General features: G+C 37.5%; 1 protein-coding gene across 2 annotated transcripts in view; it reads right to left on the bottom strand.

The window, feature by feature from the left end:
• The window catches only part of REG (proteasome regulator gamma), a 260,001-nt gene that overhangs the window by 186,320 nt on the left and 54,197 nt on the right, over positions 1-19,484 (bottom strand). For both annotated transcript variants that reach the window (XM_090379525.1, XM_090379534.1), the window contains exon 2: positions 10,029-10,061. In XM_090379525.1, coding sequence (XP_090235651.1) covers positions 10,029-10,061 — 33 coding nt within the window. The remainder of the gene's footprint in view (positions 1-10,028; positions 10,062-19,484) is intronic.

Below are 19,484 nucleotides of genomic sequence, written 5' to 3'. Positions count from 1 at the left end.
ACCTGGCTACGGAGGCGCCTCCTAAGACCAAGGCTATGCAGATCTTTTATGATGCCAAATCTCCAAGTTGTGTCATACGCTTTCTCCATGTCAAAGAACACCGACACCAAGTGTTCGCGTTTTAGGAAAGCATCCCGGATGGATGTTTCCAATCTAATAAGATGGTCCAAAGTGGACCGGTTCCTTCGGAAGCCGCACTGGATGTTGGAGAGAAGGTCATTTGTTTCTAAGTACCATATTAAACGAGAATTAACCATTCTCTCCAGGATTTTGCACAGACAGCTAGTCAGAGCTATAGGACGATAATTGGTGGTGACTTTTGGATCCTTTCCTGGCTTAGGAAAAGCAAGGACGATTGCCTTCCGCCAGGAGTCCGGAAACTGCCCTTCAATAAAGATTCTGTTATAAAGAAGGAGCAGATAATCCATAGATTTTGGTGAAAGCCGTTTAATCATTTCATAATGGATGCCATCTGGTCCAACAGCACTTGCATTAGAAAAAGTGAGGGCTCTCTTCAGTTCCTGCATAGTGAATGCCCCGTTGTAGGGATAGAGGCCCTTGGACTTGAAATTAAGTGCCTGCTTTTCGATTTTATGTTTCAGGACCAGGAACTCTGGGGAATACGAAGATGTTGCGGAGATGTTAGAGAATGTTTCCCCAAGAGCATTGGCTATTGCAGTTGGATCTGCAATAGCGCATCCATTATAATCTAGGATTGAAGAAGGGTGGGATGTATATTTTCCCTTCATTTTCCGGATTTTATCCCACACTACCTTAGAATTGGTAGCCTGGTTAATAGATGATGTAAAACGGATCCATGATTCCTTTTGACTCTGACGGCGAATGTAGCGTGCTTTGGCTCGTGCACGCTTGAAGGCTATTAGATTACAAGTGGTAGGGTATCGACGGAATATCCCCCACGCTTTGTTTTGAGCCTTTTTTGCTGCTGTGCATTGTGAATTCCACCAAGGTTTGGGAAATGGTGGAAACCGGCCAGATGTTTTTGGAACAGCATTCGCAGCTGCTTGGACAATGATTTCTGTGATGTACGTTACTGCGTCATTGATAGGCTCCTGACTGACTGTACTGAGTTCAAAATTTGCCTGATGTTGGAAGGCATTCCAGTCAGCCTGATCAAACTTCCACCGTGGTAACCTAAAAGGAAGACATGGTCTCCCACTGTGTAACAAGGTTATCACAGGGAAGTGATCACTTCCGTATGGATTCTCCTCCACTTCCCAAGTGAGTGATGGGAGTAGAGAAGGGGAGCAGATAGAGAGATCAATGGCAGAAAAAGTACGGGTAGGCATATAGAAGAAGGTGTTTGTTCCAGTATTTAGAAGGGAAAGGGCATTGTCATTGAGCATACGCTCTATGACCCGTCCCCTTCCATTGATGTTAGCACTACCCCACAGGGTGTTATGTCCATTAAAATCCCCAAGAAGTAAGAAAGGGGCTGGCAACTGCGTTAGAAGATCATCAAGGTCTTCCTGGGAGATGTCAGTCCCAGGTGGCAAATAAATAGAGCAGACCGTTAATAAAAATCCCACTGTAAGGCGAATTGCAACAGCCTCTATGCTGGTTGTAATTAGCAAAGGCTGAACTGGGGTCTGATTACTCACAAGGATAGCCACTCCTCCATGAGCAGGACCATCCGCAATTCTATCCTTACGAAAGATTGTGATGTTATGCATGGTGGGATCATCATTTGCCTTTAGATATGTCTCCTGCAAGCAAAAGCAAACTGGCTCATGCTTTTGCAGGAGGGCCTTGATGTCATCTGTATTTCGCCGGAATCCACGACAATTCCATTGTAGGAATTTAGCCATTATTTTGGCTTGGTGGGTCCATCAGGCGGCTTCCGAGGTGCTGAGGGCTTAATTTTATCAGTCTTGGCTTTATCTTTTTTGGGGAAGAATGGACGCTGTCCGGTGTCCATTTCTTCCTCCACGAAGAGTTGCAAGACTGAATCGTCCGGTACCTCCTTGTCCACTACATCCATTGATTCTGTTAATTTTGGTTGCTCTTTTTTACCACTTGGTTTTGTTAGTGGTGGAGCACTAGGAGGTACGGATATTGGAGTAGCAGCTGATTGTGTTTTTGTGGTGGGCTTTTGTGAACTCAATAAATAGCGTGCAATCGGCGTGAATGACTCTCTTGGTGGTATAGTCATATCTGTTTGTGTACCGATAGTGCACTTCGCAGAAACCTTCTGAGCATATGAAGGCTTTCCGCTATTTATTGGTTGTATGCGTTTTCTGGCCTCTGGGTAGGAGATGTTTAGCTCCGTTTTTAACTTTTGTATCTCCTTTTCGTCCTTCCACCGCTGGCATGCTCGAGAGTATGCAGGGTGCTCTCCTTGGCAGTTAATACAGTTAGGCTTAGGAGCTATACATTCCTTGCTCTCGTGATCTTTAGCACCACATCGAGCACAGGCAGGGTTACCACGACAAGCTGTTTGTGAGTGGCCGTACTTTTGACATTTAAAACACCTCAGTGGGTTTGGAACGTAAATCCTCACTGGGCAGTTTAAGTACCCTGCCTTGATGGAACTTGGAGGCCTTGGGGTGTTGAATGTTAGGATGAGAACTCGGGTAGGGACAAGATTCCCATCCTTACGCATGGATATTCGCTTGACAGCTGTTACTCCTTGTTCTTTTAATTCAGAGCAGATCTCTTCTTCAGAAACGTGAAGAAGATCCCACTCTGATATCACACCTCTTGAAGAGTTCAAAGTTTTGTGAGGGGTTGTGATGATGGGTATTCCCCCTATAGATGTGGCTTTCAAAAACTTTTCAGCTTGATTTACATTTGATGCTTCTATTAGAATATCTCCAGAACGCAGCCGTTTTACGGATTTGGGTGAACCTGCCATCCCTTCTAATCCTTTCTGGATGAAGAAGGGTGACATTTTCCCAAGTGACTGCTCTCCGGTGGAATGGAGAATGAGGAAAAGAGGTGTCACAGATGTTGTTTTCTCCTCAGTTCTGGCTCTTTTAGCTGAATTACTTTCACTCTCATCTAACGATCGATTAGGTAGGGGCCTTGTTGGGGCCCCAGAAGAAGGATTTAAATTACTCATGAGAGTAAAGAAAAAATGTCTGATGCCTAAGTACCTCACCCACCACGGAGCCCTACGAGGGGGCGCCCACCCGTGAACTAGCAGGTACTGCGTACACGAATGGGACGCCGAGTTCGCTTAGAACACCATACCCACGTTACCAATAAGTCTTTATCCCGTCCCAGGACCAAAGGGAGGGAGACTTATTGGAACGCAGTTGACCCTAGCAGTATAGAACCACCCGCCGATTGATCCCAGTCGAGCCGGTCCGGGACCGCCCGTCTTGTCGAAGCAGGGGCCAAAGTGGTGTATTAAGGCTGGGCCCCTCAACCACCAGGATCCCCCTTTCCGCTTCCACGGGTCGCGGCGCACGGCTGCACACGCCGGATTCCAAAGATGTAACCCTGGAACCAAGGTATGGGCGTTAGATCCCAGTGATGCTAATCTGGAAACCCAGCAGCATCACTGGGAGGTCCCCTCACCACGTACAGGTGCCCACGTTGAGGGGGATAAGGATGCCATAATCCCATTATATAAGGCTATTGTTAGACCACACTTGGAATACCGTGTTCAAGTATGAAGACCACATCTAAAGACAGATTATGCTTCTTGAAAGGGTCCAAAGACATAACTTTCCTGGTGAGATTGGCAAAAGGGCATCCATATGTGGAAAGACTTGAATATGTGGGTTGCAGAGCCTGGAAACTAGACACCTTAGAGGAGACTTGATTGAGGTGTTTAAGGCTCTGAGAGGCATAAAGTAAAATGAATGAGGATGAAATTTTCAGTTACAAATGAATCTAGAACTAGAGACCATAATTTCAAGTTATGGGGGGGGGGGAAGAGATGTTTAGACAAGACTGCAGGAAGTTTTATTTTAGCCAGCGAGTTATAAATTGCTGTAATAAGTTACCTACATGGGTGGTAGAGGCTGACAGTTTGGGGAAATTCAAAGGTCAGCTGGATAATTACCTATGGGAGGAGGGAAATGCACAGGTTATCTATTTCCTTTTCTCTTAATAATTATTATTTTTTAAATTTTCTTCTGATTATTATTTTTTTTTTATCAATTTTTTTTTTCTGGCTGGTGCAGAATAAACCATAGATCTTGTTATGTCATGCAGCTATTGCCAATACTAATACTTGGGCACACTTGTTCCATTTAGGGCATAAGGATGGAGGGTTAAATGAAATGTTATACACAAAACTATGCAGATATGTTTGATACAAATTACCTACACTGTTCTTTAAGCTACAATAAAAATAAATTATTCAGCAATATATTATAGAGCATATATTATATTATAGAGCACCTTTAACAGAGCCTGATCACTTGGAAACTAGATAAAATCAGGAAAACAAATACATTCAAAAATGAGACCTGATAAGCAAGTAATGTCTAACTTAGTGATCAACTTTCTTAACCAATCGGTTAAAAATTACCCAAGCATCCCTTCATCTAACTCTTACTGAATAACCAATTCCACAGGTCAGAAATATTTTTATCACTCTTTCTGTTTAGCTTTTTTTTAATTTTCTAATAAAAAATGTTTTTTTGATTTTCCTTTTCTCCTCCTAATATAACAACAATTTCAGCCCCCTGCAAAATGGATTGTTCAATAACAAAGTTAATTGGCACACAGCAGACTGTTTACGTACTTTTTAACCTATAAAAAAAACTGTTAAAGTTTATCACTGGGCTTAAGACAATTTTTAAGCATCAGTCTCTTTGGAATTTGTGTTTTCTGAGCTTTAATACGGTTTGCAAGTAATTAAGGCTGTGGAAAAGATACTGTAATGTATTACTGAATAACAAATGATTTTATTGTGGTGTATAAGAGGGTAGGTAATTTGTATAAATCTCTATGCATAACTCGCATGAAGAATAAGACTTGTTCAAAGTCTTGATTAATGGAGATATGTTGTTTGTTGTTTTTGGTTTTTAGGAGCATTAGCAACTAAGGCCATATTGCTCCAGGATATGCGGCGGTCATTCCTTAACCTTTCCGCATCCTCCGTATTTGGTGGTGACGGGCTCGAACCCCGGTCTAATCAAGAAGCGTGTGCTACGCACTGCTGCTCCTTCCCACCTGGCTACGGAGGCGCCTTAATGGAGATATAATATTTTCAAAAATTATTCAGGACAAATAAAGGTAGCTCAATCAAAATTTCTGTTAACCTGGCGAAGGGTACAGCAACATAAAAGTTCTGAAACCACTATTTTCAGGAGCATTCCTTCCACACTGAGAAACAAGAGATGAAGATAACATTATAACCCAAGAATGCAAGTTTCTCTCATTAAACCTCAATCATCTCGTCCCAGGGTCTTGAGCTGGATATCATCTCTCTCTCTCTCTCTCTCTCTCTCTCTCTCTCTCTCTCTCTCTCTCTCTCTCTCTCTCTCTCTCTCTCTCTCTCTCTCTCTCTCTCTCTCTCTCTCGAAATTTTTTTTTTTTTTTTTTTTTTTTGGCTGGTGCAGCATAAGCCTTAGGCTTCCTTGCACCATATTTCTTTATTAGTTTTACAATCTGAAAGGCTTAGTATTATTGTATAAAACCATTACATTCTTTCAATATACTAATATGTCATTAATGTAATTAAAGCTTAGCCTAATAAATCAAACTGTTCACAGCAGTGGTTAGCAATTTTGCTGAACAGTTTAAGATGAATAATTCACCCCATGCAAAGCTTAACTGTCCGAAAGAGCAAGGTGCCTTTTTTGAATAGGCATAGTATTTTTATGGGCTATGACTGTCTTTTGGGATGAACAATAACAGACAGCAACATTGAAAAATCAATGTGTTCAATAAATAGCTCATGAGCTAGCTTTGCCATGTTCCAAAATAGGAACGTAAAACAGAGCAAATTTAATTAATCAGCTCACCTTGAGCCAAAGTCATTTTTCTTACTTAAGTGACTAGAAATGTTGAGATGGAGAGCTCAGTTGATTGGCCAGTACAAAACTGAACTGAATAGATCAAAGCCTTGATATCAATACTTTAGAAAACCACCACTGCTGCTTCTGGATATCCCCAGAACCCAGCAGTACTGGCATCCCCAGTTATGGTGTGACAGACAATTTAAAATAAGTTTTTTTATATTATTTTTCAATGTAACAAAACTTTTATTAATTTTGATGAAAAAAAGAGAATATTATAAAAATAAAATATAAAATAATAGTCTCTCTAACTTAAGTTTATAAAATCATTACAGATGCATGCACATTCCACTCGAAACACTTCATACCAGGCAAAATTCTAAGAATGCTAAAGACTAATGGATACCAGTGACTAACACATTCATGGCTTCCTCGTGCAAATATGTAGCACCGAATTTTTAATCCACTTGGAGGGAGAACCACCCTATTTATTGAACTTTTTCTTCCAATTTCACAGAAGAAAAACCAGATTTTTTTTTTTTTTTTTTTAAATCAAGCAACCCTTGCTGGAGGGTAATTAAGTCAGTCGTAGTGAGAAGAGAACCCAAAAATGTCTCTGCCCTTTCCAATTCAGATTGATTCAATCCAATGGTTTTCAATCCTGGGTCAAAACGGTTGTTGAAAAATCTGGCAGCAAAAGTGTTAATGTTTTTTCAGGCATGTGTGTTTTTTTTTTTTTTTATGAAAACACATAAGCATGATTAGTACTGCACGTATAGGGCTTACAATACCGGTTTTTCGGTACTAATTTAAAAAAATATATAGTTTATAATCTAATCACATAAAAGTTATAAAATCACCTTTATGTGATTATGACGTCCTTATCTCTACTAGCATATGTTCGATAAATCATCGATAGGACACCATGCAACATTGCAACCTGTCTACAATTCTTGGACAACTTCATGTCTGACCATATTGTAACTCCCAAGACCCGTTTCTCCACTACTGACTTTAGTTCAACTCCACCAAATGTATAAGTTATTTTGGGGTTGCTGTTCCCCAGGTCCTTGCATTTTGCTGAATTAAAGCATAGCTGCCACTTTCCATCCCAGAAGTGTATCTAGGTCACTCTGAAGAAGCTCTGCTTGGCGGCGATCATTAACTACACTACTGATCTTTACATCATCTGCAAGTTTAGACATCACACCCTATATCCCTTCATAGATGTCATTTAAGATAATCAAAAACAGTGGTCCCAATACTGATCCTTGGGGAACCCCCGCTTCTCATATTAACCCAATCTGAGGAATAATCATTTATCACAACCCCCTGCCTGGTCCCCTCAAACCATCATGCTATCCATCTAAGGATTTTCCCTATGATTCCAGCCTGCTCCCAACTTATAAAATAACCGTTCATGTGGGACTGAGTCAAATGCTTTGCTGAAATCCACGTAAACAATGTTGAAATTATTCCCTAAATCCAGCTCACGAGTGACCTGTCAAAATGGCTAACCAGATTTGTTAAACATTATTTTCCTTTTACAAAACTGTGCTGTGTATCCTACAGAATTCCATTTCCATCTAAATGATCATGAATTCCACCCTTGATCATTGTCTCCATGATTTTCCCTACTACTGAAGTTAGACTGGCTGGTCGGTAATTTCCCGTTAAGCTCCTAGAACTGCCTTTATGTTCCAATTTACACCAATCCAACGGAATCTCTCCTGAGTCCAGTGATGCTTTCATAACTAGCCTTATTGGTTCAATGCACTCACTTTGTCGCCTCCATTAAAATTATAGGGTATATGCCATCAACCACAGGAGCCTTACACGCCTGTGGGCACGAAAGTTCTCATTCAATCAACATGTGAAATTTCAACATCATTAATTAAATTTTTTTCAACTTCATTCCCATAATTTCTCATTGACGTGAAGGGTTTCCTGTAAATAACGATACAAAGTAACTGTCGAGTTCACCTGCAACATCAGTTGGGATATCTAATACTATCCCAGGCAATTACATATGCGTCCGATCTGATTTGTCCTTCTCTTCTTTGCATTTATATATGTGAAGAATTCCTTAACTGCACTCTTTGCTCTCTTCTTTATTCCTTATCCCCACTCTTTTGCTCTCTCCCAGACTCAGTAAAGATACTATAGTGAAAATTATACTTCACTTAATAAAACTTTTCTCCTTCAGAAAATGAGCATAATTCAACCATGGAAGACCAACATTGAACATCAGTTTTCCGCAAATTCTTTCAAAAATAAGAAATTGCCTGACTCCGAGATTTTAAAAGATGAACTTGAGTCGGAAATTAATGAAATACTTTTAACTATTTTTGCTAAAAAAGTTCAAAGCCTATAAAATATGGACTGAGATCGTCTACGATTATCTCAGTACAATAGTACCAGAATAGAATTCAAAAGGACGTTTTCTGCCACTGATCACATTGTATGTACCAAAATTAGATCCATTTTAAACAATCACACTATTGATCCACTTTTCTTAAGAGCTTACTTTATTCGGACAGGTAGTGTGGATGCTTAAACATAACTAAACTTTGCAGTAACAATATGTATTTTTTTGTTTTTAGAATAACTGTATTTTTAATGATTTTTTTCAGAATATTTATTATTGCAATAAATGTTTATTTAAAACTTGAATTCAAGTAATTACAGTACTTGTTTTTTTCCTTACTTCATTAATTGTCATCAAAATTTATTGAGAAAAACGTTTTTTTGGAATACCGGTATCCAGGTTTCATAAATTAAAAATACCAAAATGCCGGTATTGTAAGCCCTATGCACGTATGAGCTAAACATTGAAAGGGCAGAAGACATTTGTGGACATTAGACTTTAATTTCTGTAGACCATAATTTTCAGGATATGCATATGAAAGAGGGTCATTCCAAAGAATAGAATGGAAAAATGAGAAAGAGAAAACATTGGTTTTGTGAGTTCGGATTTGGATAGTGAATGGAGGTTTACTAATTGCAGCAGGTTTGAAAGAGAGCAGTAGAATTACAGGTGCCAATTCAGAAGAACGGTGCCCATGGAAGTAGCTACAGAAAAGGCACACAGCAAAAACTGAACATCTGCAATGCTGTGAGTGAAGAGAATTTGTAAGATGTGGATCGCTAATTAACTTCATTACCTTCCTTCAAATAGTCTAGGAGACTGGGAAAGGTTTTGAGGACACCAACCCAGATATGAGAACAATATTCCATGGTAGGGCAGATTTAGGATTTGTACAGAGAGCAGCTGTTTAGAACAAAATTAATGCCAAGAGGGAAAAAGAAAACCCAATTTTTCTTGATATAGAGGAAACAATATTTGTTGGAATAAACTTCCACATTCATTTGCTTATCCATTCTAAATTGTTAGAATGGATAAGCAAATGAAGTGCAATGTGTGTGCGTGCATACCTGTGCTTTTTTTTTTTTTTTTTAATGGCTGATATACAATATATGTTTGCAACCTTGCATCATTTTGACATTACAAATACTATCCTATTTCACTTCTTGTATTATTGTATTTACTTTGCTTGGAGAACCATTTCTGTACCAAGCTAAAGGCAAAATAATACAGACTGGCACCTGAAAGATTTTTTGTTCTTTTCATAGCAAAAGAAACAATGTTGCCACTCTGGTAATTCTAGCAGTTTGTTTACTTCAGGGGACCTTCCTAAGCTTCTAATTAAAAATAAATAATAACAAAATAAATAAAATTGCAGTGAAATTAAAAAAGGTATATACCAAAATATGTGGATACCTTTTAATTTCACTACAAGCAAACCAGTTTTCCCATAAATACTGATAAAACCAACTGAAATGAAATCCATAATTTTTAACAATAAACCGAAGCACAAAAAATAGCAGAGTTTAAGAGTTTTGAATTATTTTTTATATTTAACACATAAAAATAAGGTATAAAATAATGCACATTAGCCTTAACACTAGCCTTTTTTTTTTTTTCTTTTTTGAATGGATCAAAAATAAAAATAAATTTTCCCGCTACTTCTCATTAAAAAAAAAATTAACTCAATTAAAGACTTAACGTTGTGTGAAAAACATACATACCTGTGATTTGACCTTATCTTTATACTCTTGTACCTATATAAAAATAACTAATTAACTACTTTTCTAGGAAAACTTTTGTATATGAAACAAATTTATTCTCTAAATTTTTAATTTATATACTACTTGTCAAAAAAAAAAAAAAAAAAAAAAAATTCAAAGAGAATTTGGGAGTCCACTGTCCACAGAGTGACCAGCAGACAACAAGATGTATACAAAAGAATGAGAATTAACTTCATTGTATTTAATTTTATACAATTATTATTTATCACACTTTTTTCCCCCCCCCCCATTATACAGGGTATTCCAAGAGTTTGGAAAGAATTAAAAGTTGTTTAAAAATAGCTGCTAACTCAAAAAGCCAGAAATTTTGCAATTTTAACAGAAAAATAAAAGCATTTTTTTTATCTGGACTTTAGACTTGAAATTAATTTTCACTGATAACATATTCATTTTATACTAGGATACATCCACAGGATGGTTTACCAATACTGTATGCTTTCAAACATTAGTGCACCTAGGATTTTATTGTCTGTGGAGTTCTGACTTGGACTGTCTGTTAGATGCCACCAACAGTTGATGCTTTAAGCAAGATGCTTTTGGCTCAGTATTTCTGCCCTCTTCAGAAATGCTGAGCCAAAGTTTTGTTTATAACAATGGCCCTGCTGCCTAGACTGTCAAAATGATTTCCAAAGTTTCATCAGAAAGAGAAGACAAATTTTTAACCAACAGTTTTGTTTTTTTGTCAAGAAAAAATTACATTAGGATGGCAAGAGAGAGAGAGGATCAAAAAGATGAAACCTTTCATAAATCTGAAAAGCTGGCAGGTACCATTATGAGAGAACTACTAGTCTCACATGAATGCAGTATTTTTTATGGAATAAACTTTAGTTACAAATATCACAACTGATGCACAAAGTGATGTCAGCAAAACATTTCATAGCTTTAAAGCAGAAACTGCTCAGCATATCCATTACTAACCCAACCGTTTCCAAGTTGTTCATACTTCTCTAGCAGCTAGCATATGTATTCAAAAAATAATTTTGATATTCAGTTGGAATTAACAAGTCTTTCCTTTATACCGCTTCTTTATTCCAAAAACCATTGCAAAGTGATCCATGTATACTCTGGATTTCAAATCTGCAAAATCACAAATCTTCAGATAACAGATCAGGAAGGTCAGATGAATACTAAATTAATACTAAGCTGGCAAGTTTCTCCAAATGTGGATCTTGATATTCACCATAATAGACCTGCCAAAATGAGATAATATTCCACTCAATTTTTATACAGGGTATTACGCTCCAGAAGCTTGGACAACTTCAATTGGAAGACATAAGTAATACTTTCTAATGTTATTGTATATATATACTTCTGTTCAAAACAGAAAGAGAAGATTTGTACTTTGGTCCCTGATGTTTGTTGTGGACATTCTTCTGATAATGACACCCTTTAATCTTCTAGATTCCTAATGCATGCACTTAGAAGACTAAAATGCTGATGGAGATTATATTCAGGTCTCACTTACGGTTTTAATGTAACTAATTTAGTCATTCTGTGATAGCCAAATCCCCTGTTTGCAGCTTCATGGTGGACTGTTAGCAATTCTAGGTAAAAATATTAAAGATCCTCACACTTTGAATGCTTAGTATATGTTGATGAAGGCAACCACTAGGATTACCCAACACATGCAGGAGTTGAGGTGTGGCATCTGCACCTCAGAAGGCAATGTCTGGGGCTCTGTGATATTAGCAGTACTACATGGCATATAAACTCACATCACATGGACAGAGTAGGGTCTCCATTCCATGAGTTGTAGTTTTTCAGGCAGAACAACATGCAAATCAGCTAGTGAATATATGCTCGTACACAGAATAATATGGCTCAACATGCTGATACTTATAAAACCAACAATTCATCACACAAAGCAATAGCAGCACTTTGCTTATGCCACCCTTGACACCCCAAAATGAAATATCTATTCATGAATCATCTGTTAGATGCCATTTTTTTTTATAAAAAATTTATTTTTAGCTTTTTTGTTGAACTGAAAACAGTTTTATTAACCCCCCACAAGTTGTGGTTTTTCATTTTGCACCCTCCAAAAAGCAATTTTCAAAAAAATACACAAGACAGCAAGCTGCCCCTCCGTAGCCAGGTGGGAAGGAGCAGCAGTGCGTAGCACACGCTTCTTGATTAGACCGGGGTTCGAGCCCGTCACCATCAAATACGGAGGATGCGGAAAGGTCAGGGAATGACCACCGCATATCCCGGAGCAATATGGCCTTAGTTGCTAATGCTCCTAAAAACCAAACAACAAACAAACAAACAAACAAGACAGCAAACAGACAAATTATAATTTGCTATTGGCATAGATATATGACCCATAATTCATAACCCTCAACTAAAGGGTAGGGATAAATTATGGCTGTTGGATAAGCAGTGTTTGAACCCACCTAATTAAAAAAAAATGAAATGTTCAGATGCTAAACAAACAGCTGACCTCTCTTAACTCTAGTAACCTGAAACTAAAACATACAATACTGTACCACCATTTAGAGAATACTGGTGGGGGATAAGATACATAGAATTTCATTTTATTCCAAAATTTAAAAAAATAAAAATTTAAAAGTTGCCAAGTGATGGTTTAAGAGTTAGTGGAGGCTTCAATTTGCAAATTGAAGCCTCCACCTTCTACTACATAATAGAAGAGTGGGAAAAGGGTAGTACAAGCCATTTCTTTGGAAGTTATGATGGGCATCATAGCAATCCCACTATGATTAAACAGGTCAGCCACTAAGTGGCCCACCAAACAGAACCTCTTCATAACATTCCAGACAGAGTTCAACTTCCCCCCCCCCTTTTTTTAAATAATTCAACCCACCTAAACTGTAAAAGATATATGCACACCATCATTTTAGAAGTTGTATTCAATGAAGGTCTGAGACAGTATTTAAATTCTATACAGTGGGACCAACTGATGATGTTACCAACAGCAAATTCAAAATGGGAAGCATTCAAGGAACTAATCTTGGAAGCTACCAGGCTTTACATACCAACCAAGAAATATTGTTCAAGGTTCAGGCCTAAATGGTTGTCAGATGAACTAATGAGACATATGGCAGAGAAGAAAAATGCATGGGATACATACAAATTAATGGGTGACATGGAAGCCTATGATAGATATAAGTTGGTCTGTAACCAAGTCACAAAGGAGATTAGGCAGGCAAAGGCAGATTATGAGAAATCCTTGGCAAAGGACGCAAAGAAAAACAGAAAAGAGTTCTTTACCTATTTAAACTCAAGAAGGAAAGGGATGAATCAGATTGGTCCACTGGATGTTGATGGTTCAACAGTTGAGGATCCTGCTCAGGTGGCTAACAATCTAAACGAGTATTTTGCATCTACATTCACACATGAGGAGTTATTCAGGAAGGGGAATGTCGTAGGTGAAGTAAACATTGGCAGTGAGCAAGATTATTTTCTAATAACTGAGAGGAAAGTGGAGGAGAAATTGCTGAGGATAAACATAAAAAAGGCACCAGCGGTGGATGGGATCTATCCAGTTATATTAAAGGAGGCAGCAAAGGAAGTAAGCAAACCCCTAGCCATAATTATGAGAGCTTCTTTGGACTCAGGGGAGGTACCCATGGACTGGAGATGTGCAAATGTAACCCCAATTCACAAAGGAGGATCAAAGGCTAACAAGTAATTATAGACCTGTTACTTTAACTTCGGTTCCAGGAAAATTAATGGAGGCACTGGTTAAAGAAGCACTGCAGGATCATCTGGACAAGAATTCAGTTATAGCTCAGACACAGCATGGTTTTGTTAAGGGCAGGTCTTGCCTGACCAATTTGATTGGATACTATGATGTAGTCACAAAAGAACTGGATGCAGGGAATAACTTTGATATTATATATTTGGATCTTAGAAAGGCTTTTGATACTGTTGCGCATGGAAGACTGCTGCACAAATTGGAGAAGTGTGGCATTGGAGGCAAATTGCTGCTATGGATAAAGGGATGGTTGAGTGGCAGAAGACAGAGTGGTAATCAATGGACACTGCTCAACGTGGACTAATGTTATTAGTGGAGTTCCTCGGGGTTCAGTGTTGGGTCCATTGTTGTTTTCTGTATTTATAAATGATATTGATGATGGTGTATCAGGCTTAATGTCCAAGTTTGCAGACGATACCAAGGTTGGCAGGGTTGTTAAGGACACTACTGATACTATGCTGCTGCAACAGGATCTGGAAAGGTTGAGCAGATAGGCTGAGAGGTGGCAAATGACGTTTAACATTGACAAATGTAAAGTACTACATATGGGAAACAGTAAACCCAGATCAACGTATCAACTCTGTGGTACTACGCTGACAGTGGTAGAGAATGAAAAGGACCTGGGGGTAATTGTGCAGGCAGATATGAAGTTCTCTGAGCAGTGCAGACGAGCTGCAAGAGTAGCTCATGGTGTCTTGTCAATGATATACAGGAATTTTTCTAGCAGGGATAAGGATGTGATTATTCCCTTGTATAAGGCATTGGTCAGGCCACACCTTGAGTACTGTATACAGGTCTGGAGGCCTCATTTCAAGAAGGATGTAGAGCTGCTCGAACGAGTACAGAGAAGGGCAACAAGATTAGTGAATGGAACAAAGGGTTGCTCTTACAAAGAAAGGCTTAAGTTTTGCAAATTACAGTGTCTGGAGACTAGGCACCAGCGAGATGATCAGATAGAAGTGTATAAAGCCCTGAATGGTTTGAGCATGGTCAATGCCGATGGGTTTCTTCCTCTTGCTCAGAATAATCACCTGAGAGGGCATAAATTCAAATTGAGGAAGGACGGATGTCGGATAGATGTACGGAAATTTGCCTTTAGCCAGCAGGCAGTTGGTTTGTGGAATAGACTCCCATCGCTTGTTGTTGAAGTTGATAGCCTAAATAAATTTAAAGCTCAGCTGGACAGGTATTTCGAACGAACGGAGGGGTGAAATGGGAGTAGTGGTTGTTTTTTTTTTTTTTTTTTGGCTGATGCTGAATAAGCTTGCTTTCTTGCATCATATGCCTCTACTAATGCAAAGAATATTTTTGCTTCTCTCAGTTTTTCATATTCAAAGTACAAGGGCCACCCAAAACTTTTTGCAATCGATGTTAAATAATAACAGTAAATAAAAATAAATAGTACCATTAAAATCTACATTCTTTATTTAGCCTAAATGCCCAGTTTCATTAAAATCCTTCAAATAGTAACTGTTGGAGGATGCAATTTTTTTGACAAGATGCTTATTTTTTTTTTTTTTTTTTTTTTAAGATTGCATAAGCCAAACTGGAGATTAATCAAAGTTAATGTACCACGATTTTATATGATTTTAAATAGAATCTAACTGCTAAAGGATCCCATGAAATGTTAGCATATGCTTTAGGAAATCAAGCACCATCAATTGCAACAGTTTTTAATTGGTTTAATTAATTTAAATTTGGAAAAACCAATTTAAGATGAACCTCGTTCAGGAAGGCCATCAACAGCTGTGAAAAAATTGAGCTGTTAAGATTTTTACTGAGAGATAATCGAATAATTACGTATCAGCAGTTATAGAAAGATGCAGGAATTGGATCAGCAGCAATTAATACCATTATTAATGATCATTTAAAGTACAGGAAACTTATTAACAGATGGGTGCCCCACAGCATGAATGATAATCAAAGTTGATAGTGTTGAAATGGTGTTTCATGCTTAAAAAAGTCTGATGAAGGTAAGGCTGTTTATGATAATTTTTACAGGTGATGAAACTGGGATATACAATTTTGATCCAGAAACAAGGCAAAAATCAACCGTTTGGTGCTCTCAAACAATCCCCACACAAGAAAGTTTGCCAAGCCAGAAGTGTTGGAAAAACAAATGGTTGCTTGTTTCTTCAGAAAAAGTTGATTTTTAGAAACTGTAAAACTAGAAGATAGAAAGACTGTCAACAGTGAGCAGTATATACTAAATGTCTTCCTAAAGTGTTTGATAAAATCATTCAAAGCAGACTCAAAAAAACAACAAAGGGATCTTGCTTCACCATGATAATGCAAAGGCCTACATTTCATCTCCAACACTTTTAGCCACATCTTGTGTTCAATTAGTCACCCATCCACTTTACTCTCCAGACTTGGCACCTTGTGATTTCTTTTTATTCCCAACAGTCAAAATTTTACTCAAAGGGAAAATATTTGAGGGATGAAGCTTTTCATGCCTTCATCGATGGAATATATATGATCTCCGGGACTGGTCAAACTGCTTTGACAACTGGTTTAGAATGATGAAAACTTGTATAGATGCTATCAGTAAACACTTTGAGAAACTAAAAATTTGAAGTATGTAACTTTAATAAAATATAATTGCAAAAATTTTTGGCGTCATTCTTTTATAAATATAATTAACAAAAAATCCTACTATTACATATATTTTTATAGCAATCCACATGCTTCATCAAAAATTTTATGACCCACCAGATTTTTCTGCAGCCCATTTCTTCACACTGTGTCGCACAGTCATGTAGGCATACTTAAGTATTATGCATGGAGTTTAAAACTACCATGTTACACAAAATATTTCGCACTCACTTTTGAAAATCTGGTTTTAATAATATTAAATTTTTCTGATTTGCTTTCTTCTGACATTTTAATGTTATCTTCTTGAGTATTTAACAACACTATTAAAACCATAAAATAAGTGTGTCATGTATAACTATGCTATTTAATATCTTATATTTATTTTAATATTTAATTTTATTTAATAAATATTAGTGCTATGTAATAATTGTTGGATTTTTATATTTAATCGTTAAATGTAAAAAAAAAAAAAAAATTAAACTGTATATATAAGTGATGATAACAAAAGTTAAATTCTACTTTGAAAAATGCATAATTAGTGATATGGAATGGTTCTTGTGGCCTCCTGCAATCTTCAGCATCTTGTTTTGGCCCATGGCAAAAAAAAAAAATAAAAAAATAAAAATAAATACAGTAAGTGCCAGTGATAGTGATTGCATTTGCAAACTGAATTTTGATTCTAATAAACGGCAATTCTAATAAGCGAAAATCAAAGAATATTATCCACAGGCTATAAAAATAAAGACAAATCACAAATTTATACTTTATTACCAATTAAACGATGTGTGAAAATCAGAAGGATATTATCCACAGGTTGGCATAATAAAAATAAATTTATACTTACATACAAAGCTTAATTAATATACATATTAATTAAACAACTTTGTAATATGATTATAATTTTAAATAGTCACTTATTTTAGATTGCTTTAAATTATCACTACAAAGTCCATTTATAGATTTTTTTAATATTGTAATAACAGTCTATATTCACGATCACCTGCACCAGTTTCTTCCAATGCTCTCCACAGGACAGCTACTTCATGGGTTTGCCATTTTGTAACTGGAATTCGTCTGAGTTCATCTTCATTTTCGTCCTCCTTGGTGAAATTATCAGTAACAGACTAGGCAATTTCTCTTTCTGTTAAAGCTGCAGTAACTACCCGTTTATAACAGATTGTACAAACAAAAAGGCCCAATAAACTGAAAATTGCAAATTCTGTTTTATGGTTGTGACCTCTAGAAATGTGCTTTATAAAAAGCACATTTCTGGACGTGACAAAGACGTGATTCTAATAAACAATGAAAGTGCAGTGCATTTTATCGATTTGAATCAGTTCATTGAAATTTGATTCCCTAAAGCAGCTGATTCTAATAAGCAGTGATCACTATAACCGGTGCTTACTGTATACATATAAAAAAGTTGAATGCCCCTGAGTTCGTAACTTCGATAACTGTGCTCTGCCAGCATTATAGGAAGGAGTCCAAATTGCTATTGCCACTGTTATGGAGTTGACTATATCTGAACTCTGCTATTGATACAGCATGTGTCCCACTGCCAACTTTAACTTCATCTACATCAATATGCCTTGAATAGTCAAACTAATGGAATAAACTTATTGGTGAAAAGAACTCTTCTCAAAATCCACTAATTCACTTGACAAATATGCTCTGTTCTCATATTCAAATGGTGGTTGGTCTTCTGCCCTCTTGACAAAGCCAGCAGCTGTGACTTCTATCCATTCAGACCACAACCTCTTTCACACTTGGTACACATGCAGCAGCCAGAAAAGCAAAGTGTGTGGGATTTCAGGGCCTGCTGTGGCTCATCATGGAACAAATGAATAAATGGGTTGTGTCAGGGTAACTAAGAGTAAGAACACATGCATGTATATTTGCACATACACTAATGCTAGGAGCATTAGTGTATGTGCAATAAATTTCATGATTTTGAAGTATTGATTAAGGTATCAAATACAGAAATAGCAGAAACATGATGTCATTCAGACTTAAGTGATGCTGAATTTAAATATCGGGAGTACAAATTTCACCCCAGGGGCTCACATCTGGTGAGTATGGGCTTGGCACATCCAGGTCCTGAGCTGGATATCGTCTGTCTGTCTCTCAGGAATTTTTTTTTGGTTGGTACAGCATAAGCCTCAGACTTCCTTGCATCATATATGGCTAATAATAATGTACACAGGAAGAACAGAAAAGGTGGAGGGGGTTATGCTATTAGTTAAGAAGCATATTAAATCTAAGGCAATGCATCCAGTTGACTTTTTAGCATTAGTGGAGGCATACGATGCAAGAAAGCAAGCTTATGCAGCATCGGCCAAAAAAAAAAAAAAAAACTGCTCCCATTTCATCCCTCCGTTCTTTCCAAATACCTGTCCAGCTCAGCCTTACATTTATTTAGGCTATCAACTTCCACAACAAAGGATGGAAGTCTGTTCCACCAACCAACTACCTGCTGGCTAAAGGCAAACTTCTGCATATCTATCCTACAACTGTCTTTCCTCAATTATTTGAATTTATGCCCTTTCAGGTGATTATTCTGAGCAAGAGGAAGAATACCATCAGCATTGAGTATGCTCAAAGCATTCAAGGCTTTATACACCTCAATCAGATCACCTCGCAAGTGCCTAGTCTCCAGACTGTAATTTGCAAAATTTAAGCCTTTCTTCGTTCTATTCATTAATCTTGTTGCCCTTCTCTGTACTCGTTCCAACAGCTCTAAATCCTTCTTAAAATGAGGCCTCCAGACCTGTATACAGTACTCAAGGTGTGGCCAGACGATCGCCTTATACAAGGGGATAATCACCTCATTATTATTACTAGAAAAATTCCTGTATATCATTGACAATACAACATGAGCTACTCTTGCAGACAGTCTGCACTGCTCAGAAAACTTCATATCTGCTGGCACAATTACCCTCAGGTCCTTTTCATTCTCTACCACTGTAATACCACAGAGTTGATATGTTACTCTGGTGTTACTGCTTCCCATATGTAGTACATTACATTTATCAACGTTAAACTTCATTTGCCACCTCTCAGCCCATCTGCTCAACTTTTCCAGATCC

This window comes from Mastigoproctus giganteus, chromosome 1 (genome assembly GCF_048544385.1).
Source record: "Mastigoproctus giganteus isolate SK-2022 chromosome 1, ASM4854438v1, whole genome shotgun sequence".
Taxonomy (NCBI): domain Eukaryota; kingdom Metazoa; phylum Arthropoda; class Arachnida; order Uropygi; family Thelyphonidae; genus Mastigoproctus; species Mastigoproctus giganteus.
Note: the sequence above shows the minus strand (reverse complement) of the source record. Positions and strands in the feature narration are given on the sequence as shown.